Source organism: Cryptotermes secundus, unplaced genomic scaffold, assembly GCF_002891405.2.
Source record: "Cryptotermes secundus unplaced genomic scaffold, Csec_1.0 scaffold391, whole genome shotgun sequence".
In the NCBI taxonomy this organism is placed as follows: Eukaryota; Metazoa; Arthropoda; class Insecta; order Blattodea; family Kalotermitidae; genus Cryptotermes; species Cryptotermes secundus.
The window spans coordinates 1,737,782-1,765,135 of NW_019737394.1; the positions used below are offsets into that span (position 1 = coordinate 1,737,782).

Below are 27,354 nucleotides of genomic sequence, written 5' to 3' on the forward strand. Positions count from 1 at the left end.
ATCTTCCTTGATGATTTCACGAATTTTTTCAACATTTTCATGTGTTCGGGCCGTGGAAGGACAACCAGAATGAGGTTTGTCATCAATTGACATTTCACCATTTTTGAAACGGGAAAACCACTCAAACACTTGAGTTTTCCCCATAGCATCGTCCTTGTACGTCGTTTTTAATATTTCAAGAGTTTCTGTTCCACTTTTCCCCAACAAAAAGCAGAATTTCACCGCCGCACGCTGTTCATGAAAATCAGCCATTGCAAAAATGACGATCACACAAAACAGTTGTCACTATAAACTCTGCCGAAACTAGTCCTTACCTTCTGAAGCAACGGTAGTTGGCTTATCGACTCAGGAATGTTAGCTCTATGCGCTCATAGCGGCAAAACGCGGTACTACAAAAGCTCTGCCCACAAAAAAAAATTAGTTTGGTTTCTTTTGGGTACCCCCATCATATAAAATTACCTTTACATGATTAAATATATTAACTGAATGGAAAACCTGGTACATAATAATAAGCATTTAAATTATATGAGACCATATATAGAGGGTATTTCAATACTTTAAAAATGGTCATTAAATTGTACCACCTGATGATGGCTTTAGGAACCAAAACATGTAGCGCAATGTAACAACATAAGACCAAGAAACTGATTATTGCACGATGAAGTGTGAGTGAGTGAGTGATTGTTGTTGCATTGAGACAGGAACAATTGTAAAGGTACTTTCATTGACTATAATAAATTGAATCACATTAATACATCAAAAAAAGAAGAGAATATCTATTTAAAGTCGCTGAGACTCAAAACCTCTATATAGTCACTTTACCTTACGAAGCAACAGGAGCTCCCCTTGCCTCTGACTTTCCAACTTGGCTTGTAAAACTTTCAGTTCTTCAGTATGCTTCAGGATGAGGTTCGAAACTGTCTGTTGATGGACTGAGTCATGTTCATCCTTTTTAAAGTAAAATCAATGGAAATAATATTATTTTACATACAAGTCTGAAATTCCAATCTCAGAAACAAATTACAAATCACATACCTGGACTATTTTTAAGGCTATTGCAATCTTCTGCTCAGCATACTCCTCAAATTTCTGTTTCAGCACACTGTACATTCCCATCTGTTGCACATCCAACTTGTTCTTCAATTCTTCTAATTCACTCCTTTGCCTTTCCTGTTAATAATATAATCAGTGGTATTCTTACCACGCTTTGGACACAACCAGATTACAATTGCAATAACCAGAATTCATGTCAGAGAATGCAAATTAATGAATGCTGTCAACACAACAAAAAACAACACAACATTCATCATTTTGTACAACTCAATACGAAAAGTCTATACACTCCACTGCTAGTCAGGTGAGTAGCATATATAAATTAACAAACATGAAGATTACCGTCTTCTGTGATGTGGTGCGATGCAGTCTGGTAGACATTTACAAACTTTTCTGTGAAATCTATTGCCTCCATCTTCATGACAGAACAGCATAAAGAAATGAATCCAGAAGACCAATTATCATAGTTACTGCAGCAAAAATCTCAAATCTCAAACAGAAAATGAAAGCTACTAAAGCACACTAACAGCATTAAATATGAAAGTATGTCGTTTATAGTATTTCTTAATGTATACAGTTCAGAACATAATGGCATGCTCCATTAAAACTTATGCCAAACAAGCCTCAAAAATGGTCCCCTATCACAATATGATGCACTTGCTAATGAAAAAGTGAAGTTGAAGAATGTAATAATGGCTGACTATTTGAAGATGCACACCAGCTGCTAAATTATGTACTCTTAAATGAGATATAGGAGGAAGATTAGAAAGGATGACTAGGGAATGATGTTGAGACCGTCATGGCCTAATTTAAGGTACAGCCACAGAAGCCTGTAGATACAGAAAGTCACAAAAACATCTGTCAGAATATTGGTCTGCATCTGGCATTCAAACTCAGAACCTTCTAAAGGCAGTTCAGCCACAAAATCACTGTGTCATCCCAACAGCCACTGCAAGAAGAAGACTACTTTCCTTAAAATATTTCTTTTTAAATATAATGAGTTGGCTAGATTTTTGTTTAACTTGGTTCATAATGTTGCTACTAGATCAACTGAAAACTCAACGTTGAAGTCTTATACAACTGCCACAGTGACATACTAACTCCGTGTTGCAGAGTCCAGCCTCCATAGATGACAGCTGTTGAACCAGTCAAGATACTACAAACACTTCTTCAAACCTGAAGGTTCATTAAAGTGTTCATAAGAGCCAGTCACTAGTCGCCATCCTGAGTCACATGACTCCCGTCGCACATCCTTTAAGATCAATTTGAATATTATCATTCCATTTACATCTACATCTTTCAAGAAGACTCTTCCCTTCAGCTTTTCTTACCAAAACCTTATTTGCATTTCGCTTCTCTTCTATACATAATACATGTCTCTCCCATCTCATTCTTCTCAATCTGATCATCCTAAAAATAACTGCCACAGAGCAGAAATTATAAATGATTAAACAATTTCTGTCACTTCCTCCCTCTTAGGTCCAAATATTCTGCCCACCTTGTCCTAGAGCACCCCTAGTCTCTCTTTGCTTCCTTTAATGTGAGAGATCAAGTTCCACATTTACACAGAATACACAAAATCACAATTTTGCACACTTTCATATACTAACACATTTTTCAATAAAAGAAATGTCACATGGAGATTTACAGACGCAATTGTCTCCTCCTCATCACATGATACTTCCTTCACTTGTATTACAACAGCTCACCAACCATCACCAAATCAAAATGCAGAGCTGCAATTCTTATTACTGTTTTGGCATTTTCAACAAAATTTAACTAAATCAGAACCTGCACATATGAAATTATATGATTCTGTACCATAAGATAGTGGTGTTTCTTGTAGCTCCAAACTTAGCAATTGCAAGAGGTGTAGTGTACCAACAAGTCGGAAAACAGATGTCTCTCAAGTGGCACATACATCATTCCACAGTTCACAAGCTCAGTCTTTATCATAATGGATCACACACACTGAAGTAACATGCTTGTATGCCTCCCTTCCTTTCTAGATGCAGCACTTCTGTGCCACATTATTTTATTTACTATTTTGAATATCTGCAGTAAATTCAAATGTTCTAGTACGTGTATGTGTGCTGAACATGCATGCCTGTGTAACAGAACCACTGAAACACTCCTATGACCCTATCTGGTTTTACCATGAAAAGAAAACTTCAGCGTGTGATTTTAACATGGACTAAGATATTGTAGCAGTTTTAACATACCTTAATAAAATATTTGTAACGTATCAAGACACCTGAAGATGGCTGTTTGGGGCCGAAACATGTAGTGTCAAAGTGTATAATGTTAAACTAAAATTAAAATTAAGTAGTGAATAAACAAGTGTTGCAATATTGACGGACGATAAGTACACGGACATTAAGTTAAACAATTGCAACACGATGCTGAAATACAGAATTATCAAGTAAGAAATTGTGGAGGGAGAGGTATGCTCAAAACCCTGGTACTAAAAGAACGCAGCAACAGGGTTCATTCCAAACCACTCAAAACTCTTCATCGGATATTTTGCAGTGCAGTCAGCAGCTAGGTTATATAGCAACAAACTGCTGCACACTGATGAATGGCAAATTGGAAATTTGGCTTTCTGGCCAACATTTTGTATGCATTCTGATAAATGCAATACCAGTCTCTTAAACTGAATATTCTCCTTCACTTTAATAAAAATAAATTGTGATTTTGTACATGCCTGTTCAAAACTCTCATCTCTCACTGTGTCACACAAAAGTTTTCTGATATTTAAAATGGTTGCATATTTGAGAGGTCTGCTAAAGGGTGCACATCATAGTTCAGTGTCGGTGCATTTCTGTAATGCAAAACATAACCTCAGGCGCTTAGACAGCTCAGTCTGTATAGCAATGTGCTACTGGCTGGACGGCCTGGGTTTGAGTCCCTCAGTGCAAGATTTCTCTCTTCTCCATAGCGTTTAGACAAACACTACGATCCACCCAGACTCCTATCCAATGGGTATTGGGGGCACTGTCTTGGGGGGGAGAGCAGCAGAGGCATGAAGCTGACCACTCACCTCCATCTAGTGCAAAGGTCAAGAAATATGGAGCTATACCTCCACTCCCCCATATATCTTCATTGCATACAGCTTAATGAATTAAGCACAGGGGAAACTTTTCCCAAACCATAACCTCACCTTGAGTGCAGCCATTTCTTCTGCCTTCAGTCTTGTGACTAGATTCTGACTGATGCCAAGCTGACTGTGAAGTTCAGAGTTCAGAAGTGCCTCTAGCTCTTTCGCTTTTACAGCCAGCTGCTGCTGTAGACCCATAAGCTAGAAATGTGCATAGTAAATTCATTAATTCAAATAAGCCTTAAAATCATATTCCACATGAAATCAAAATAGGTTAGTACTGAGGAGAAAACAATGGCCTGCTGACTGGATACCACATGTATGAAAATTTTAGCAACCTGCAAAGGGACTGATTTCTGAATAATCACTCTATATAAAACTCATTCAAAAATTGAACAACACTACCCCTTTCTGCTGGGGGAACATGCTAGCATAGTTGGTTGAGGCACTATGCTACAAGCCAGAAGGTCGTGGGATTGAATCCTGATGAGGTCACTAAATGTTTTCAATTTGCCTAATCCTTCCAGCCGCACAATGGCCCTGGAGTCAACTCAGCCTCTAACAGAAATGAGTACCAGGAATATTCTCGAAATATTCTTGGGGGTAAAGGGTAGCCAGCACGTAGGGCTGACAAACTTACCGCCATCTATGAGCCGACTGCCTAGAAAATGTAGGAACCTCAACATCTCACAACCCTATGGGCCTCCAAGGCCTGTTACAGGGATAGCTATACTTTACTGACTTTACACCTTGCTACTACAGTCTCATATATGTGCTTTTCTCAATATAAGACTTCATAATAATGAAACATCACAGACAGAACACAGGCATATCATGAAATGTAACAGTACTGTTAATGCTAGAACAAGCTTGAAAATTCAAGTGTTCACTGCTTCTTTCAAGAGTATAAGGTTTTTAGTATTTAGATGCGTCACAGACAGGGGAATGGACATATTTTGCTGAATTTAAAATTCAAACCTACTCACTGGTACAGAATCATAAATAATTTATTCTTAATATAAGATACTACATGAAAAAATGTTTAAAAATTACAACTTTAATTTTAAGCATAACAATATTTTATGTGTAAAATCCAATTTTATGACTTGATTTTGAGGAATTTGATATAGTCAGAATTCAGTTTCATGTGCAATAACCAACATGTAACGTGTGTTACAAACATTAGTACAAATATTCCAAACCAAATTTCAATAAAACCTGGCAAGTGGTTTGGGAAATATGTAGACAGACAGACATACTTGATCTCCTCCATTGTGTATTCACTTTTGAAATGAGTACCAAAAATGCACAAACATTATTCTATGCCTCGCTGAGGAAGCACAGTAAACTTGTCTGCATCTGTAGCCTTGGTAACAGATGGAGCAGTCAGTTACAGGACCATTAATCTTCACTCCTCACCTAAGTCCCTAGTACCAATTAGATTCAGGTGCAGTGAATTATAACGGCATTCTGGATGTCACTGTGAGAAACAACCTCAACACCCCCATCATTTGGAAATAACATCCTGTTCCTTCAAACTGTAATTCTTATTTTAATGATCGAGCTACCACAAATTTTTAAATAATTTACATAAAATGGTAATCTGAAGCCACAGAGAATAAATTTAATTCTGCTGCAATCCACACAGAGACCTGGGTCTCTTCCTGCAGATCAATATTCAAATCTACAATGCATCCAGCATTAAGAGAGTGACACTTGTGTATTGCCAAATATTCCATTTATGTTCTCTCCTCTGGCTGTAATGTAGTCACAATTTTCTCTACAATAGCAGCGGAAACAAATTATATTTTAATCATGCAGACAAAAATTGTATATCTACAGTAATGTGCCACTAATTGGGACAAACACTTATTTCAGTAAAAATCAAGTTCTGTTGGTTGCAGATAGTCAAAACTGGGTTGTTGACTGGTTCTGACAGGAAAGGTTGCCGCTTCATCAGTTGACAGCTTGTGTCTTTCGCAAGCGCGTGTTGAGTTTGAAGCCTTGGATAACTTCTGTTTTTGTGACTGTGAAAATGGACATCATTCTGAAGAAATGGGCAAAAACTGTTGCTCTTAAGGAACACACATCAATGACTATGAGACACACTGTCTCTGTTGTTGGTGTGGGAAAATCGAGTGTGTCAAGAATTCTTTGTGCATACAAGGACTCCAGATCACTTTCTCCAAAAAGAAAAGGAAAATGTGGAAGAAAATGAAAAAGCATCCTCGTAGTAATCAGCTTCTATTGAGAAACAGTAGGTTATATCCAACAATGACAAGTAAGGACCTTCAAAGAGATTTATGGACTTTGGGGATTGACGTTGATGCTTCAACTGTATGGTGTAGGCTTCTTGAAGTTCAGTGGAAGGCAAGAAAACCAATCAAAAAGCAACTGTTGACACTTGGTATAAAGCAGAAACGGTTGGCGTGAGCAGATGAATATAGATTGTGGACAACTGATGACTTGAAGAAGATGGCTTTCAGTGATGAATTACATTTTTTTATTCAAGGTTATAAACCAAGTGTTGTCAGATGAAGCAGTACTGAACCTGTGAGAGCAGAGCATCTTCAGCAGACTGTGAAATACCTTCCAAAAAAATGTCCTGGGAGTCTAGTTCCAGTTGATGGCATGATGAATTCAGCAAAGTACATCGAAATCCTTAAAAGGAGAGTTTTACCATTCCTGCATACCTTTGTAGATGGTAAAGGGACATTTCAACACAATCTTTCAACATGCCATAACACAAAAGCAGTCAAGAAGTTCATTCAAGAAAAAAAATCAGCATGCTCAATTGACCTCGTAATTCTCCAGACATGAACCCAATCAAGAATTTGTGGAGCATATAGAAGAAACATCTGGGTAAAATGGATTGTTCATCTGAAGAACACATAGTAACAAATGCAATAAATATTGGTTCCACGACAGTGGACTGAAAAACATCTGCTCTAAACTGGTTAAGTCAAAGCCAAAATGTGTACAGGAAGTGATTTTAGCAAAGGGGGGACAAATTTATTACTAAAATCAAGTGACAGAATTGTATTTGAAGGGTCAGAAAAAACAAATATCAAAAGTTTCAGTTTTTTTTATTTTGTCCCAATTAATTTGCACACTACTTACTTTAATAATACTGCATTTCTTTTGAACATATTCAGAAACAACTGTTGCAAAAATATGCCTTTTAGCACCATCATGCCCGCCTGACTACCCACATAACCAGCCCAAGAACTGCTGAAGAGAATATTTTTACCAGAGTTTTGTAAAATTTGTCAAGACATTTAAATTTTGGTTACAACTGGACATCAGTAACAGATACTTGAAGTATAGACCTACATGAGTTTCTGATGCACCTAGAACATAACTCACTGAATATTTACTGGAGTAAACAATTTTTCGAACAAAAGTTACAGAGAAAAATTAAACATATTTTTATCAATATGTTTTTTCCATGAGACTGGAGTGAAACTGCTGTCACAGACACTCTGAGAGGTTCAGTTTGTATGGAACAGACTATGTCTATTAAACTGTATAAGCACCTCCATTTCTTCCTGCATGATCAAATGTACAACCTCAGGTTCTTAAGTTGAGTCTTGAATTGAAATGTGGTTACACAATGGCTATGAACTGTTGGTCTGCAATGTACATGGGCAACCTGCATTATCCTCCTACATACTGTAAGATGGCTGCCACAAGAGTGATAGTCTATTCTTAAAAACAAGCAGGCTATAGATATGCCTGCAAAAGCTACTCAGGGTACTACCTAATTTCATCCTCATCCAAAGTGTACGAGTATCACAGCAATAACCAAGAAGAGGGATGCATAAAATATCAAAAACAACAGCTGTGTTAGGGCTGGTATAACCCAGCCCTTAATCAATGAATTAATCAATCATCTAACTTCACAGCAACCAATAAGCTAAATCACTAACATGCAAAGAATTCTTAAATACTACATATATGTAGACTTAACAATAAAAATCACTGAGGAAGTTTAAGTGAAACTAGCAGAGGAGTTATTTCACCAAGCTACACAGTTACCACATGCATTCACTAAGTCACCAAATGCTGATGGCTCTCTTGTAAAATTATGCAGTATGCAATTAAAACCTATAAAACAGAGCCTGCCACACCTCACTGCCCAACTTTAACTCATGGACCCCCTCAAGATCTGAAGATATGAAAACTGTAGGGAGAAAAATCTGTAAACACAAATGCAGTCCTAACAAGAGTGCTCTCTTCTGCGATACAGCACTGTGCAGTCCACTGAAAGTCAATCAACATTTCACAAGGAGCTGGACATGTTCTTCCAAACACTGACTGACTCTTAGTGGCCTACATGGCATTATATCCCAGAAGACAGAACTCTTCATAACCACCGCTGTGAGTACCTCAAATCCTGAAATATCCTGACACTTCCAAACACATTCATCATATGATTTCATTATTCAACTCATGCACAGGACAGGCTACAGGCACATTTCCAGTGACCCTCAGGCAGGCTTCTGTATTTCAATCATAACCAAATAAGGTTCAGATAGTCTGGACCAGAAGAGTAAAGCTTCTTTTGAACAAATGCATAAAATAATTCAGTGTTTGAATTAATACATTTTATTCACAAAAAAATGGTGTATAATGGTTTACAAAATCAGTCTTTAAGCCTGGGCCAAAAAATTGCCTTGAACAAACAATGAAAACTGAGAAATAAATATATAATATCAGTACTAACATATGCCAAGGCTTAAAGATAGATCAGCATTTATGAATTAAAAATTCAAATCAGCAACTGTTCCGACCCAGACTATACATCACTTTAAATTATACCTTAACATTAATATGTTTATTCTGAGATGGCAAGATTATATGATTCATGAACAGCTACAAACCAAGAAGTTTGTGTTCATAAACAATATAATTCACATACACCGCCTCACTTACAATAGTTAAATCTAACCCATGTACCTTTAGTGAATGATAATCAACATATATAGACAATAAAAGTGCACAAATATTCTGTTCACTAAATATTACACATTTTATCACCCCTTACAATAGCCCATTCTGTATGTCTGTTACAAATCATGTGTGTTTTGAACATAATCTTCCAATAAACATATAAACAAAATAGTATTCAGCAATTTAATATAATCTGAGGAATTATTAACCCTTTTCTCTATACTGGTGCCATCTACAGCTTGATTCCTAAGGCAATAATAGTGCAAAGGACTAGAGTATTAACGCTCAGATCAAATACAGAAAAACAAGAATGGCTTACAAATTAACCACAATTAAAACTTAATACTAATTTCAAAAAATATTAAAAATGTCTAATGGATATCAGAATTAACATCAATTTTTCTAAATCCTAAAGATATGAAAGAAGCATTATGAACTTAATAAACCTTGATGAGTGGGCAGATTCATGATCAGGGAAGGAGCTTCTAGCAGATCTTGGACAGGAAGCTCTATGGATTCAGAGCCACTCTAAAATGTGACTACACATTAAAACCACACTCTAATCTAGCTGAAAGGTAACCCTAATAATTTGCAGTTTCCCTTTCCAGAACACCAAAACATTTATTACAGTGTCAAAAAATCAGAATACCATACATCCTCTTAATTTATGTTGTTCTTCTGATCAAAATAAAGAAAAAAATTCATTTTTATTTTCAGCTATCAATAATTTGGTACAATTCTGCCTAATTAAAATTAAACTTTGACACTAATACCCATCTATTCAGTTACATGTACAAACTTAATCAACGACTTTTTTGAAAAGTTCATTTAGCCTCCTCTTGCCAAATATATTGTGACTTATTGAACAATTTTAACTATCCCAACTCAGAATCTCTGCACATTAACAATTCCCTTACTCTGTGACCTGCCAACTGCCAAAACTTAAAACATCAAGGATGTAATAGAGTGCTGTCCAATAAGAGCTATCCTACACCTCTGGGTGCTGCAATAGATGAGCACTGTGCAATGGTGAAATCATTATTGACAGGGGAAACCAAAGAAACTGGAGAAAAGGGCTAATAATACCTCATGTCTTAAATATAAAAAGCAGTCTTCAAGACACCTATTAACCATGACCTAAGATTTGTGTCAAAGCACTCCTTACTACCTTACTGTTTGACAGCTATATTACAACTACGACTAGCAAGAATGCAATTGGAAGAAAATGATGAATTTCTCTAGGTTAAGAATTTCATCAAAATAGTCCGACAAAAGAGGAATTTCTCAAAGATAAGAGGTTAAGTACAATGGATGCCATAAAGAAAGCACTGGAGTTCATGGTTTAGTCCACTTCTTGTTCGGTTAAAAATATTCCTTTCATTTATTGTGTTTGATCAGCCATGTTACGTTAAGTTTCTGGGGTAAAACAATACTTCAAATTATGTTTCAAAATTGACATAAAACATGCATCATTTTATAGGCTTCAAAATTGCTATCACAGCAAAGAAATATAAACACATTTTTAAGCTATTCCTTTACCATGATGTTAATTTTTTGGGTACTTCCCTCAAACTTCATATCTTATGGGCCTCTTAAAATATGACCTCCACAATGTTAAATAATTTTGAGTATATGCAAAATCCAAGATATTTATATACTTACACATCTATACCAATATGTATTTTATGACAGAGACCAAAAATAGAGGAACTCTGTATTCTACTACATAATTACATTTCATATAATGTGGAAGATAAATAATAAAACAGAAACATGTGCTTGAATTTGAATTATATTAACCAGGCTTTACAACATTAAACACAAAAGAGAACTTCTGATATATTGGGTTTTTGGACTTTATCCATCATCCTGGTTTTTAAGATTTTGTCCAGTGATTGAGGCTAGCTCTTTCTAACGGACCCAACAGAATAGGTGTTTTCCTTCACCTGAGGATGGAAACAGATCCAGTTTCCGAAACGTCATGTTTTTATTAATTATCTTAAAAACCAGGACGATGGATAAGTCCAAAAACCCAATATATCAGTGTGTTATACACCATCGTCAGAATCCTATAGTAACTACAAAAGAGAACTTGCAAATTAAGTTCACTTACTGTAATCACATTATTATAAATCTCAACTTACCGTATTTACGCATGTATAGGCCGCACATTTTTTGCCAAAAATTCAAGAGGTAAACTGGGGTGCGGCTTATAATCGAAATATTCGAAATCACACTTCATTTAAAAAAAATTATATTCATAATTAGTAATACAGGGTGTTCAAAGATCGAGAAAACCGGGGCAGCAGCGTAGAGTGGATGGAACGTTTCTCCGCGACTACTGTCCCCTCCCCGCTAGCGAGAGTGCAGTCGGGTCGCTGATACCCTTACATCAGTTTCTGTACATGCACACATTTATAAGAATACTGTAAAAAGATAACACAAACTTACTGTGCTTTATAACAGGTGCTGAAAGTGACCCCCTTCTGCTTGCAAACATGCTTCGCATCGAATGAAGTTTAAATTTAGACGTATAACCTGCTCTTACTCAACCCATGTTTCACTCAGAACTAACCAGGCAAGTCAAGTAAAGGCAAAAAGATTATAACTCTCCCCCGCAATGCCTTTGTTCCAAGCAGTACCATTATTTTCGCTAGTTGCGAACTTAGGAATGTTAAACGTTGCCAAATTTCGGAATAATTTCTACTCCTCAAATAATATTCCAAGAAAATGATTTTTTCTATAATATGTCTGAAAACTGTGCTGCGGCCTATACATATATATGGTATATTGCAGGAATTTTTGGTAGTAAAGATTGGGTATTGAAAAATAAGTTTTATAGACCACAGAAGGGACAGACAGACAGAGGTTTTACTTAAATATTAAGTAAAAGAAACAAAATACTTTGTTACTAATATTAATAAATTTTTATAAATTCTGTACACATATTAAAAAAGATGATGGTTCTGCAAGATAAGAACCTGAATGCCAGCAGAGTATTTCACCATTTCTAAGAACAAACAACTGTAAAACCCAAGGGATATAAATCTCCAGTCAGAAGTGAGTATCAAGTGGCAAAATGGAACATTACAACTGGAACTAACTCCTCCAGGAAGCCCTGACTTGACGTGTAAGCAAAGAAATGCATCAACCAATACGACTAAGGAAACTTCAGAAATATATCACTAAAACTGTAAAGGAACTCGTTAGGACAGCGACGGCTTCAAAGGTCAGTTCTTATTGTTGTTACAATTGTTACCACATACACACATTCTCATGACATTATCATGGAACACTACAAGAATTCTTACAAAATTCATATAAATTAATATATACCAGCATGCCCATGTAGAAAAATCTGCACAGCACTTACAAAAAAATATTTTTGTTTTTCATGGTGGTTACTTACATTTCACACTTGTGTGTTCTTGAACTAAAAAGAAACATATTTTTGTGCCTTTCAGGACACAATTCTTATGCCTCAAGCTGTATACAGCAAATTATATTCTCACACTAATACGACCCATCTTCAGAACATAAAATTGTAGTATAGTATTTGTAACTACTTGAACACACAAAGTAAGTTATCTTGAAAAAACAAATATGAAACTACACCATGCCATAATCTTGCCTAAACATGTTTCGTTACCATGATTACTATAAAATATACCCAGGTTATGCCCTCATTGTCATCAAGGTCCCAATGCTTTTCTTATACAGAAAGGAATTGGGAAACTGATTTTGACTTTAACCCATGCAGTAGAAACAAAATTATCAAAATTCTCACAGGGCTGTCTCTTCAAGAGGAACATTTTTATCTTGAAACATTTTTTTCTATAACTTGTAGTCTAGAAGAAATAGAGCAGGATAGACAAATAAAAAGACACACAGACAATTGGCTATTTATATCACAGTAAGGCACTTGACTGTGTTGATCAATTAGGCACTTAGTAATATCACATAATACTCCAAATGTCAAACACAAGATTTGCTATTTATCCTGCATCTATTATCTGAACACAGGTGCATCATTCTCAACTAGTGACGTAGACTATGATGTCACCATTAGAAAATTTCTAGATTCTACTTTGAACACACTTTCAGTATTCATACAAGAATGAGAAATTATAACACCAAATAAATATATCTCTCACCATGACAGAAAATATGTATTTATGTAAGATAATCTGAAATCTGTATATACATACTGTCACATGTACAGGGGGCACACATGACAAAATGACAGGTTCTAGTTCAGATTATTGGATTTATTAGCACTTTGGTTATACACTCTCAGTATTACACATAAACACAGTCTTCAACTAGCACTTTAAATTCTTCAAAGGTCTTCTACAAACTTCCTGTTGCTGTCACTCTTAAACACTCAAACAATCTCAAATACTACTGCACTATGACACATGTAAAGTCTTGGAATCACACAATAGGTCTTCATTGGCTGATTTCTCAGCTATCACTCACTATCACTATTACACTCATAAAACCTTCAAATCACACTTTACATCCTCACAGGCCATCCTCCTGTATTCTTGTGTAGTCCCAGTTCCACTCCATTTGCTTCTGCCACTAGTTCCACTACTCTCGTCATGTAGCTTCGAATCGGACAATGTGGAAACGTCACGATCACCAGTACTGCTGCATCATCCAAGCGTCAATGACATCATCACAGTGAATCACATAGGAACCACGTCAACATGTCACATGATATCCCCTCCACTGGTGCAGTATGACATCATTGTACATGCGCAGAAGTCTGTTTACTGAGCCAGCTTTAGAAGCGGAATGCATAACTTCATTCCACTGTTGTGTAACTTAGCAACTGATTGTTTATCAAGAGTTGGTCTTCATGGTAGCTTGTTCAACATCTTGCTGCCTAGCAACAGGTTGACATGTCACACGACAGTATAATAAAATTATATTACTTTTGATAGGAGTTACCTTATTACCTTCATTTAGAAATAATGTGTTTTAACTCCATTATGCAGCATTGAGCATTTATAATTTCTTTTCAAAATTTTTCTTGCTAAAGGTACACCAATTCTGAAAACCTCTAAAGTCTGCCACAAAGTTATTTTCCTGATATTGTGAATGCAAGTAAGAGCTCCACTTTTTGTCAGCAACTCCAGTGACATGTATTTTCTTAAAATCCTCCTACCAAGAAGATTTTCTGATACCATTAGCAGCATTTATTCACCAGGTGCAAAAGCTCTTTCCAATTTCTCTGAGTTACACCGTATAAACCGTCATTAAATACGTCAATATCTCACATGTCAGTCATTTATACTGCATGAACACACTGCACATGGAACTAATTTAAATATGTAATTTGGGGTAGTATTAAAATGTTTTGGGTGCATGTGACAGCATAGTTAGTTGGGACACTACACTGCAAACCAGTAGGTCACAGGTTCAATTCCTGATGAGGTCAATGTATTTTTTTCAATTGACCTAACCCTTCCTGCTGCACTGTGACCCTGTGGTTGACTCAGCCTCTACCTGAAATGAGTACCAGGACTCTTCCTGGGAGTAAAGGGCAGCCAGCATGTAAAGCTGACAACCTTACTGTCATCTGTGAGCCAATTGTCTAGAAAATGTGAGAGCCTCAATGTCTCACAACCCTATGGACGTCCACCACCTGTTACACAGATAGCTTTATCTTTACCTTTTGTTTCAAACATTTAATGACCAAGCCGTGGGAAATGTCAGAACCATATGGGATCAAACTCAGAACCTCAACTTACAAATCCACAACCTTTCCCCTCAGCTACCAAGATGCCATACCTAATAAGGAAATTAGCCTCAAGCCATACCTATGCCTATACTTCACAAAGGGCCACTAAATGAAACGGCAAGAGATATGTCTCCTTACTTTCTAACTGCTCTCCAAGCAAACAACTCCACACCATCTATAAATACATAAATGAGTCATACACACCAAGATGGCTGACACTTGTTTTAATAACTCTCCTCATTCTGGTGTTTATATTATGTACAATACAGGATAAATACTAAAATTTAAGGTTCCATGCTTAACACCAGAAATATATTTAACTGCCTCTTAAAAGAGCTTACACTACACAAATATACTTCAAAGTAGGTTACTTCAGTGAGTGCCATTAGAGCTATATAGCTGTTTTCTTCCAACAGTAGCTCCACCCATTACAAAGCCACAGTAGATAATTGCTGTTTCAGTCAAGATAACAGAAGGAAGAAAATGTGGAATATCTAAGAAGAATTAGTAAAAGTAAAACCCACATAAACTGCTGATCTTTGGAATTTCTGTTGCACTTTTATGGAGTTTCTTCATTGTAACACAGAGTACAACATTTACAAATATAAATATGTTGACTTCATTAAAACTGGGGGAAAACTGTTCTACCCATAAACAATGGTCCTTATGAATGGCATGCTGGGAGACCACAGTGAACACAATGGACATTCTACCATACAGCTGCCTACACAAGGTTTGATGCACTGGCGTTCAATTAACAGAAGGGGGATACTGAAGTCTTATGTTCTCAGAGTGATTGACAAATGTGAAAGACCTAATCATGTACGCAATAATTCACATTCAGTACATTTCTTTTAGCATACAATGCATACATGCATATATTCCTAATACACCTTTCTGTAAGTCTGGGTCTTGGTGTGAAGATGACTTCATCATCACACATAACCCAGAGAGAGAGAGACAGTAATGAATATTTAAATGCTGTGCTGCCTGAAAATAATTTACAATAATACTTTCTTAACTTTACACCATTTGCACAAAGACTTTATTTCTCAGGTACAGTTCTAGATTAAGGCATTAAGCTTGAAAGTGTAGAAGGCAAATCATATACAGCATATCACAGTATAATTATGTAATTCAGTCTGACTGTATGAGGAAAGCTTTGTTACGCTAATACACATTTCAACTACAGCATGGATAAAAGAAATCTGGCAAGGATGTCATCAATACTTTCTCTCATCAAATCCAAATTTCACTTTCCAAAATTGTGTATTTCATATATTCTGCCTTATACAGTCATGTAATAATAAATATAGTTTTCTCCTTTCTTTTCATTATTTAAAAAAATTAATTCTTGGAAGAACACTTAAAAATTAAATCATACCAGAACAATTGAGCTTGGACTTGTATACAAACATATTCCACATTGTGAGATCTGAGGTTCTCATGAATAGTATTATCTTCCTGGATGTGATGCCATGTAGTCTGATAAATGGTTACTGATGTTTCAGCTTGCTGTTTGCTTGTCTGCTTGCTGGACTTGCTCTTCACCCCTGAAGATGGATGCAGTATGTTCCTTTCAAATATCAGCAAACGTTTACCAGACTATATGGGGTCACTCAAAAGATAGTACCCTTCATGCTCCATTTTCCATCTTTCTCTCAAGTATGATCACATGTGAAAAGAAGTCTCTTAAATTAAACCAATACTGATTTAGGCGAATTATGTACATGACATAATCACATTTAATTTATCTAAAAATCACATCTTTCAAATACTGGTGTGCCTTGCATTTGGCTTTGTGTAACTAAGGCAGTGTGACAGCAGTGCTGATGAACACTTACATCATGGCACAGACATTGCAACATGTACCTGTTCCTTGTGCTGTTGTTGAAGTGTGAACACTTCTGATGCGTAATTCTTCTGCAGTTCTGTCTCGCGTACAGCAAACTGCTCTTCCATATAAAGTTTAAGGCGAGTTACAGCTTGTTGATGTACCTCTTCCAGTTTGGAGCGGAACATTTCTAACCTCTCCCATTCACCATTCTGATTACTCTCGGTTGCAGAATGAGCCGAATGCTGAGTCAGAATCATTTTGGAGTTTACTTCAACCTAAGATAAAATCAATTAATGCCATTACACTGTAAAGGGACAAAGTATAAGAAACTCTTACCTTCAATCTGAATTTCAGAACATCAACATAATTTAATGCATTACAGTTTTCTGACTTTTGAGAACACTGTAATGAACCTCTGAGTTCCATAAATCACAAGGAACTTCGTGACTAGCTGATCAACTATTAGCTTCTCAAGACGGGCTCTGTTCCATGCAGTCAGTCAGTCTGCTAAATCCTTCATATCAAGATGCCATGACACATATGGATACAAGACTACAGTCCTCTTGGATTTGATGCCATGTAGTCTGATGGGCATGCAAAAATGCAGCCCTCTAGAACGTACAATTTGGATTATAAGGCATAAAACAAGGTCTTTCCTTGCAAGGCAGATAAGACTGAAAGGTTTCAAGAACACAAAGCATTGGGGACTTTACTTGGGCTTAAGGAAGAGGAAGTAACAAAGAGCTTCTTAGAGCAACTTAGAGCTCCCATCTACAATTGGTTACCATGAATGTAGAATGCTATACAAAGTACAGTATAATTGTGGAATTTGATGTATGAATGTAAACAAGGAATAGCCATTTTGTTCATCTGACTGGCTTTTAACTGGTTATATTTAATGGTGAACTCTTAATGTGGGGCTGCATTTGTAGGTTGTTGAAATAGTAAGGGGAACATTTTACTAATTTCTGATAATTATGCTCATCCTATGGTGAAGGTAAAAAGGTAATGCTGTCCTCGTGCTTAATGAAGCACCATGCTATGAAGACATACGAGGGAGTAGAGGTATAGCTCCACCACTCTAAACCTCTGTGCCAGGTGGAGGTGAGTGGTCAGACTTACCCCAGAGAAACAGCCTGGAGTGTCCCCTGTACAGAGAGCTGGCAGGGTCCCAAAACCAGTAGGGATGCTATGCAGAGGATAAAAATATCTTGCCCTGTCAGAATTGAACACCAATTCTTGGGTTATCCAGGCCACAGCCTGGTCACTATACTAACTGACCTATCCTAGCTCCACTCATCTTATGAAGTTAAAAATGAAATTCTGATAACACTTGTAATCATAAAAACTACTTTGTACTCTTAAATGAACAAGCTGAGTAAAAAGAGTTTTCATACACACAAGAATATACAGAATGTCTAAAAGAGTAATCCACTTCCATACACAAATGAGAACTTTATCAATAAAACATATAAATACTTTATTAATGTTTTCATGTGGGCCATTTTAAATCCAGTGTTTACATGACAACCTCTTGACTGATCCAACTGAAAGAACAAATTATACTCATATGATGATGAATTTGTGAGCTTACACAAGCAAAGTAAACATCTTAACAACTAGAAAGAATATGAACACAATAACTTCATATAGTAAGCTGGTGCAATGGACACAAACCATTAATCAGGTCCCCGGTAAAATAATAATTGAACTCCCTTGAATTAGCACATTCTTGCACCAACTACTATAGTTTCTGAACACAAATTACAGTGCAACCACGATGTATATGTATGGCTTATAATGAGGACTTCATCAGAGTGATAAACACTACTGGCATCATCATTTTCTTAACATTACCCACATGGAAAACTATCACATAAAATAGGGCCTTTTCCAACACCATCACAAGTAATTCACCCCAAGTCACCACTGCTTTCCCATAAATTGTTGCACAAACACGAGTTGGAATGACATGTGACTTGCAAGCATGCAGCAAAGAATGAGAGGAACTTTAGCTTGTAAGGTACAGGATCCAACTAGCAGTCTGCTGAGAGCAGAAGAGATCATCAGTTCAGAAAATGCTAATGATGATAAAAACATTGAAATATTCTTCATTATATTCATATCCCTGTGACAACCACTATAAAGATGAAGAAATATTACTGCACCTGCATTATCGCTCAAACTCTCAGTGCCATGTTCCATTTTACATAACTGCACATTAGAAGATGGACTTATGGTATGCATTTCAACAATTTCTGTATATTACAAGCATTCATTCAAACAAGCATTTTTCAAATTTTTCAAAAACTTTTCAAATTTTACATAATGTAACAGTTATGGATGTTAAATAAATCAATCAATCAATCAATCAAAATTTAAAAAACTCTTGTAATATTGATGTTTGCACTGCATATAACAAATTACAGTCTACTTCTCCAATATCACAAACAAAAAGGACCAGAGACAAGTACATTCTCATTTCAAGCAAAATCTGTAGGTCTGTCATATTCAGCGGTATGTTTCAGCGATATCTGTATATTTTGCATACAAAGAAAATTCTAACTCAACCCCCAAAATTCTTGCTACACTAAACCACCATTCATGCACAAACCTGCTTGGCTTTGAGTTCCAGTTGCCAGTGTCGGATACGCAAATCACGGTCACATATCTCCGATTCTAAAGTCAACTTTTGCATCTGCAACATATCTTCTTGGTCACGAAGGCAGTCCTCAATCTCATGTAGATCCTGCTCCAACACACGTTTCTGGCGTGTCAGCTCCTATGGCAACACATCAACTTGCAATACAGAGACACACGTAATTCACAACATAGTAAGGAAGGTCTTGGCAACTCAAAGTGTATTTTTTTAAGTATTTTCAAATTCATAACCTTAAAAGCTAAGTTTTCTGACACTTATTTGCATGCCTACCATTCATCAGGACCTCAAAACTGGACTGACATTTACATACTGAAGGACACTAGACTTCCTTCATTATTATTTATTGAATCCTCTTCTGATGTTTATAGGTAACCTGGAATTGTGAGGACAATAGATGCCAGGAGGTTAAAATGGACTGGCTATGCATCTCAAAGACAAAAAGAAATTAATAAAGAAGGTGAGGCAACCTCTTGAAAACAGAACATGAGGATAACAAGAAAATGGAAGTTAGACAGATATACTGTGGGTTTGCTACAGGCAATGTTGGAAACTTCAATAAATGAGATGCAAGGTTATACTGGCCGTACATATTAAGATTACAATCTTCTGAGCTAGACTAGTAAAGAAGTATCAACATTTCAGAGTATATTCTACCCTGAAGATGGAGGCTGAAAGTTTCTCTGAAATAGCAGTACCTATCTAACAAGTTATATGACACTGTCACACAAGACAATAATCTTGAAGCTTCATGTTCTAGTAACAAAGAAAGTTGCTTTATAAATACAAGAACAGTCTCACCTGAAATATGTTATCCTTTTCCAGCATTTGGCTTTCCATCATCTGCATCTTGAGCTGCGCACTCTTCAGTTCCACTCTCTCATTTTCTAACATTTTCTCTACTGCACTCTTCTCCTAATTGAGAAACATACTGATTCACATCCTGCTTAATACACAGAAGAATTATAAAAAGTATGTGAAGTGCTGGCTACAAGATGGATGACCAGGGTTTAATTCCTGGCAGGAACTTTTCTCCTCGACACCATGCCCACTCCAGCCTCATACCAATCAGTACCACAGGCTCTTACCCCAGAGGTAAAGCAGTCAAAATATGATACTATCCACCACCACCCAATGCTGAGGTTAAAAATATGTGGAGCTTAGCCTTCACCCCTACATGTCTTCAGGAAACACTTATTTAGAGTGAAGTTATGTTGATGAATTAGGAAGTACTGGAGAGAAAATAGTCATAGCAAACTTTTTAACACTTGCCTGGAGGAAATAAGCAAACTTTTCAAAAGGGCTTGCTTTAAAAGCATGCAAGTGCCATGATCTTCAAATTCAAACAAGATAACTGTAACTCAAGTTTAGCATTCTTAACTAACCACCTCAGAGTCAAACCACAAAAATATGGCTGTAATAGTATGGAGTGTAAACTTAATAGGTTTATTTGCCAGAAGGAATTATAAATGACATACCAACATCTGTGTTCTTCAAATTATTTATAATACAGAAAACTTGATCAGGAAAAGATAATGCATGTTTGTAGAATAGTGGTGGAAGATTAAATACATATAAATTGTTTAATATTGTACACGTTCTGACCCATTAAAGATCAATTTTTGTAACCTTTCTTCTCCATTTTAATTAATTATTGAGATAGCTGTCTTACATAATTGTACATAAGAGAATCATATCAGCAGCTATGAGGGTAGAGTTTGTGATAGGATATCAAACATAATACTATGAGGTCAGTGGCGTGATATCACTGTTCTAAACGTTCATGCCGCAACAGACGATGAAACTGACAATATGAAGAACAGCATCAATAAGGAAGCAGAATGTGTATTCAATAAATTCTGTACAGACCACATAAAAGTTCTGTTATAAGATTTCAATGCCAAAGTAGGTAGGGAAGACTCTTCTAAACCAACAACAGGGAATGAGAGTTTCCATGAAATTAGTAATGATTATGAGTTATAGTATTAAACTTTGCCATATTAAAAAAATCTGATTGTCAATAGTACAATGTCCCTGCATTATAACATTCATAAATTAACCTGAACATCTCCCATTGGAAACACTCACAGTCAAAGTGACACTATTTTGATAGACAGGACACAGCATTCAAGTGTCCAACTGTTCAGGGGAGCAGACTACGATGCCGACCATTATCTGGTGGTGGGGAAAGTTAGGGACAGACTGGCAGTGAGTATACAAAAACACAGATATTTCATATGGAGAGGTTCAATCTCAAGAAATTAAATTAAGTAGAAGGTAAAGAGCCATATTAAGCTGAAATCTCAACATATTTGCAGCTTTGGAAAACACATATGCTGAAGCTGATACTAAAAGAGCATGGAAAACTATCAGAGAGAACATCAAAATTTCAGCCAAAAAGAGTCTAGGTTATTATGAACTGAAGAAGCATATGCTGTGGTTCAATGAAGGATGCTCAAAATTATTAGATCAAAGAAAACAAGCCAAACTGCAATGGTTACAGGATCCAAGTGAAATAAATGGGGATAATCTGAACAACATAAGACAACAAGCCAGCAAATAAAAGTTTACATTCAGATTAGTCTCTGAAATTATCAGCTTTAAGATCTGGTTTATGGATGAACTAACCTTAAATTTTTGCAGCAATTCTTGTTTCTGTCTGAATAATGTCTCCTGCAGAACTCCAGTAGAACCCACCAGTTCTGCCAGGCTCATGTGCTGCTCTCGATATGCTTGCAATTCAGCCATTAGGTCCCTTTGCTGCTTGTCCAGATTTGACATCCAACTTTCCACCTGCTCATGTCCTCCTGCCTGCTGAATTATGTGAAAAAGGATTCTATATATATATATATATTGTCGCGCATTGGGCGTATAACGCGACAAATAACTTCACGCCGTATTTTATATAGCGAATCTTATTTCACATTCGCACTTACAATCACCCAAATTACAGATTTACGATTACTGCTATCTGCAGTATCACAATTAGTACACTCCAAATGCCACAATACAACTGACTGGTTCCTGGCTAACTCGGAACAAACTCGGAGGTAGCTCGAGGACTGACTAGTGTCCACTGGGCAGGCCAACATCTCTTCCTGCCAGGCATTGAAGTCGGCGTCTGCTTTTATTTGGTTTGCCCTAATTTCTTTCAGCATTTCTTCCTTCTCCGCCTTCCTTTCTTCCTTCTCTTTCCTCCTAATTTCCTCCATCTCTTCCTTCTCTTTCCTCCTAATTTCCTCCATCTCTTCCTTCTCTTTCCTCCTCTCTTCCACCCTATCAGCTTTCTCTCTGGCCGCCATTTGCTCCTGGGCGAACAACAGACGTTCCATCATCTTTTCCATGTCCATGTTGTAGCAGTAAACCACTCGATGCACAATAATTCAATTTGTGGCGTGTTTAAGTTCGTAACACTTCTGATACCAATGTAACGTGTTTTGCGTTCGAAGCTCGTTGGTCACGTGTGTAAGTTCAAATCCCACTTCTGACACCAATTGTCGCGTATTGGGCGTATAACGCGACAAATAACTTCATGCCATATTTTATATAGCGAATCTTATTTCACATTCGCACTTACAATCACCCAAATTACAGATTTACGATTACTGCTATCTGCAGTATCACAATTAGTACACTCCAAATGCCACAATACAACTGACTGGTTCCTGGCTAACTCGGAACAAACTCGGAGGTAGCTCGAGGACTGACTAGTGTCCACTGGGCAGGCCAACATCTCTTCCTGCCAGGCATTGAAGTCGGCGTCTGCTTTTATTTGNTGGACAATTGTCATCTGGTGCCTTGTTGCTAGCCACACTGTCCGGAGTTGTTGACTGCTGCCTAGCAACCGCGATATCCCTCGGTGACGTCACTGCTGTTGATTCGCTTTGCACAGCTTCATGGTCGCGGGGACTCGGCTAACGTCGGCTCCGCTCGGCTCACTTCGGCTCCGCTCGTGACGTCACCGAGCGTTGCGCGTTGCATAGCTACCAGGATGCGGGGTGATTACTTGCCTATTACGCGAGCACTACGTTACAGCTACGTGCAGCTGGGGAGGTAGGGGTCAACATGTCACAATATATATAATTTGAGGTCCTTACTGTGGTGATTACTCATATTGTGGTGTTCTGGATATAAGTCCATGCAGTCTGGAAGGTGGACACAGTATGTTCTACTGAGACGTGACACCCACTTACCAGAGTACATGTCATAACCCAGAACACAGTAAGAATCCAATAATCCGTAAAGCCAGCCTAAGCAAACTACTTCCCTGGAACAGAGACAGTCTTGAGAAGCTGACAGTCACTCTGCTAGTCAAGATATTCATCATCTTTTATGAAACCCAAAGGTCTCCTACTTTTGAACATACAATCTGGATCCAGCTGATGTATGTAGAAAGAACTAGGCTACCTGGTGGATTAACAACTGCACTCTGGTGACAAAAATTAGAAAGCTGTTTCCTCACATGGGCTATTTTATGATACTGTCAGTATCTAGACTATACAGCATCAAATGACATGATGATGATCAATGGTCACTTGGAAGGGATTTGGGGCTGAAGTGATCATGGTGCAATCACAGCATTATCTGGCTATTTAGGGAAACCATGAACAAGTCAGTCATGGGAAGTTGTGTCCTGGCCAAGATTCAAACCAAGCACCTCCTGAATAAACGTCTATAGCATTAATGCTACACCAACTGGTGCAGTTGAAACTTTAATACAGATTCCTCAGTACAGTTTACCTCAGGTAAACCTGATAACAAATTTATGCAGGATTCATCGGAAGACACTGACGCCACTGTTCCAACAAATCAAGTGAGGCACCAAATAAGAAGTAAAGATACTGTCATAGTTCATAAGTTCACTGCATCCAACCTTCATTCAAGTCACATTCTTGCACTTCATATGAATGCAGAGTCCATCATCTGACTGCTTTTACTGTTCTTTACAAATGATTAAACATTGCTTTACAAAAAATTCTGTTCATATGACACGCATCCTGCTTCTTAATAAGGATGTCCAAAGTTCAAGAACTGAGCCTGAAAACTGTCCATTCCAACTAAAATTTTTCATCTTTCCTCAGTCATACCAGGCAAATAACAGAATAAAGCCTTAAAATAGGCCATAACAGCTTCATTACACAATTCAATTATCACCCTCTGATTGACAATACATGATTAGCCATATGTTAAACTGTCACTACTTAAACATACAGTACTGTTTCATACTGTCAAGTGCACAAGGAGAGGTGGAATCATTGGCATGTGCTGCTTCATGCCCCCCACCGATGGTTCTGGAACTAGAGAGTCCAAGGCTGGCTAAGATCCTGCAAGAATGCTTAAAAATTACTTCATCAGAATAAAAGCGTGTGGAGTCCACAAGTTCAGTCACTCTAAACAGAAGTGGCAGTTGAGCGGTGTGTAGCATTCATATGTGGTGAATCAGCGTAATGAAATGTAAGTTTGTGAATGCATGTACAGTGGAAGGGTGATGGACTAGACAAGCTACTGAGTGACTACTGAAAGGCTGAAAATAACTGCTCCACCAAAGTAAAAAATTACAACTGGTGCCAGAAGTCAGACTGAAGATGTATTATGACTGTAGGCAGTTTTGGAGCAGTTAAATAAGATAAGCGGTAGCCAAGACAGACTGTGAGAGGAACTCAAAAATAATATTTCCAAAGACAAAGAGGAACTTGAAACAGACATAGGTGCCAGAGAAGACAATCTTGAAGAGGCCAAAAGAGCCAGTCAAGATGAACTCAAAACAATATATGTCCACCAAGAAGAATTTTGAAGCAAAATAAGTGATACAAAGGCTGGCCATAGTGACTCTGAAGAAACAATAAGTCACATAAGACGAATTGGTGCAGAACATCATGACAGCACTTCAGCAGTCCAGTGAGGAAATGAATACATAAATAGGGATTATAATATAGTGGCTTATCATGCTTCCAGATTGAAATGTTCATATTAGCAGTTCACTCCTCTAGAGGTGAGACAAAGTTTGCTTCCACTACGCTCATTTATTTGCTACACTTTTCATAACTCCTGTAACTTTACCCTCACATTCTACAATAAAACTACGCAAAAATTCTGTGGATTGACACAAATAACTGCCATCTTTTTAGGTTTTCAAAATGGTTTTGTTACACTACAGTATCTTGAACAATTTTACATATATATATTGTAGCATGTTGGGGGGTACATGTGACAATATATTAGCATCTTGGTTACACTCTCTCTTAATGACACTTAAATACAGTGCTATCGCTGAGTTACATACACCCCATAATTCACTGTTACATGCACACACTAGCCCTATCCAGGTAACATATCTCAACACAGAAATTAGAGCTTCAGGTCACTCCAAATATTGCACATAATTAAGGACTTCAGATCACACTTTAAATCTTCACAGATCTCCTGCGAACTTCCCGTTGCTGTCACTCTTACTGTTATTTAAACACATTCAAACGCTCTCAAATACTCTCAAATATTCCCCTCTATTCTGTCTCTAACTGAAATTATATAGCCTCTGCACTGACCACGCAGAAAACAGCCTATACTGTTGAAACGTGTTTACCAACCGATCGCACCGCAATGGTCATGGTACCGACCACACAGAAAACGCTGGACTTCCACTGATACCTTGCGTGTATTCGGTCATGCAGTGTTCAATGGTCAGTTACCTAGCAACGCTGTGTCCATCGACATTAAAATATAATAGCTATTTCAACAAAAGGATATACAGAAACAATATAATACTGAACTTAAATCTATTGAACTTACAGCATTACAGATTACAAAACCACCGAAAGGCTACCATTTATATCGTTGTACCTGCAGAACCTTTAACATGTTAAATCAAACTGTGTTTGCAGAAAACAGATTTATATTACAGAATCACATACCAGAATGCATTCTGTGCTACAGGGGATACAAAACATCTGTAATTGAATTGAAAACATACCTGCAACTTTCCAAAAAGCTGCTGCTGATTCCTAAGTTTATGAAGAAGAGACTCTTTCTCAGCAATCAGCTCTGTATTGCTCTTAAGAATAAGTTCCAGCTTTTGCTGTAATTCAAGCATGCCGCTGTTGCTACTGTCATTGCTGTTCACATCTGTCACTCCCAAACATATCATCGCACTACCACTATTCTGTACCAGTTCCAATTCCTGAGCAAGTTTCTCACTGCGACATTGCTCATCCTGCAGGGAACTTTTGAGAGCTTGTACTTCAGTTGCAAGTTCTTCCAACATACTGTGCATCTCCTGTTGTGTTGATACTGGAAATTAATATATTAACATTTAAATTACACTTTAAAATTAAAATAAGATTAGGATAAATACCTAGCTGAAAATTATCAATAAAAGGATGAGATAATTTGTTTAATATTTATCAGTGATATCCACTTCACCACCAGGGCAGCAAGCTGACAGATGTTTTTGAAAAAGTATATGGAAATAAATTTAACAAATACCTTGTGGTATGTCCACTGAAAGCCATAATATAAATCAAAAGGGACATGCATTACTGGGTTACAGCACAATAAACACCATGACAGGTTAGCAATAGTTTGGTTAGGGAGTGGTTAGCAGTCTGCAGACAAGGAGGAGTTTCAAGAGTCCAATAAGTCCAATTACCAATTCAAACCCTGTGTCTGGTCACTAAGTATGTAAAAACATTAAAATGTTTTTGAAACGGGCTCTTACGGCTGCTATTTCAGAGAAGAACAGAATACTGTATGATTTCACATCTTCTACTATTGCGATAAAAATAACAATAAAACTGAATACGATGGTACTGCAACTGAAATGGATCATGTGTGATCTGAGGTTCTCAGAGCAGTAATTGTGAGGATTATTTCCTCCAAGATTTCAGCCTGTGTAGACTACAAGACATCACATACCTCAGCATTCAGAGCCACTACACCGCTTAAGTGCACCCTCCTGCCTCAAATGCATGTGTGTGTGTCTGTGTGCATGCACAGCAACCCCCCCCCCA

At 37.2% G+C, this 27,354-nt stretch overlaps 1 protein-coding gene across 14 annotated transcripts in view; it reads right to left on the reverse strand.

Moving 5' to 3' along the window:
• Positions 1-27,354, reverse strand: part of LOC111870311 (A-kinase anchor protein 9) — a 193,618-nt gene that overhangs the window by 140,928 nt on the left and 25,336 nt on the right. For 13 of the 14 annotated variants that reach the window (XM_033753798.1, XM_033753802.1, XM_033753797.1 and 10 more), the window contains exons 9-16: positions 26,319-26,635; positions 21,977-22,162; positions 20,150-20,263; positions 19,304-19,471; positions 16,725-16,964; positions 4,214-4,351; positions 1,036-1,170; positions 823-948 (exon numbers count right to left, since the gene is read on the reverse strand). In XM_033753798.1, the coding sequence (XP_033609689.1) occupies positions 823-948; positions 1,036-1,170; positions 4,214-4,351; positions 16,725-16,964; positions 19,304-19,471; positions 20,150-20,263; positions 21,977-22,162; positions 26,319-26,635 (1,424 nt within the window). The remainder of the gene's footprint in view (positions 1-822; positions 949-1,035; positions 1,171-4,213; positions 4,352-16,724; positions 16,965-19,303; positions 19,472-20,149; positions 20,264-21,976; positions 22,163-26,318; positions 26,636-27,354) is intronic. The other variant, XM_033753790.1, reaches the window with a different exon arrangement.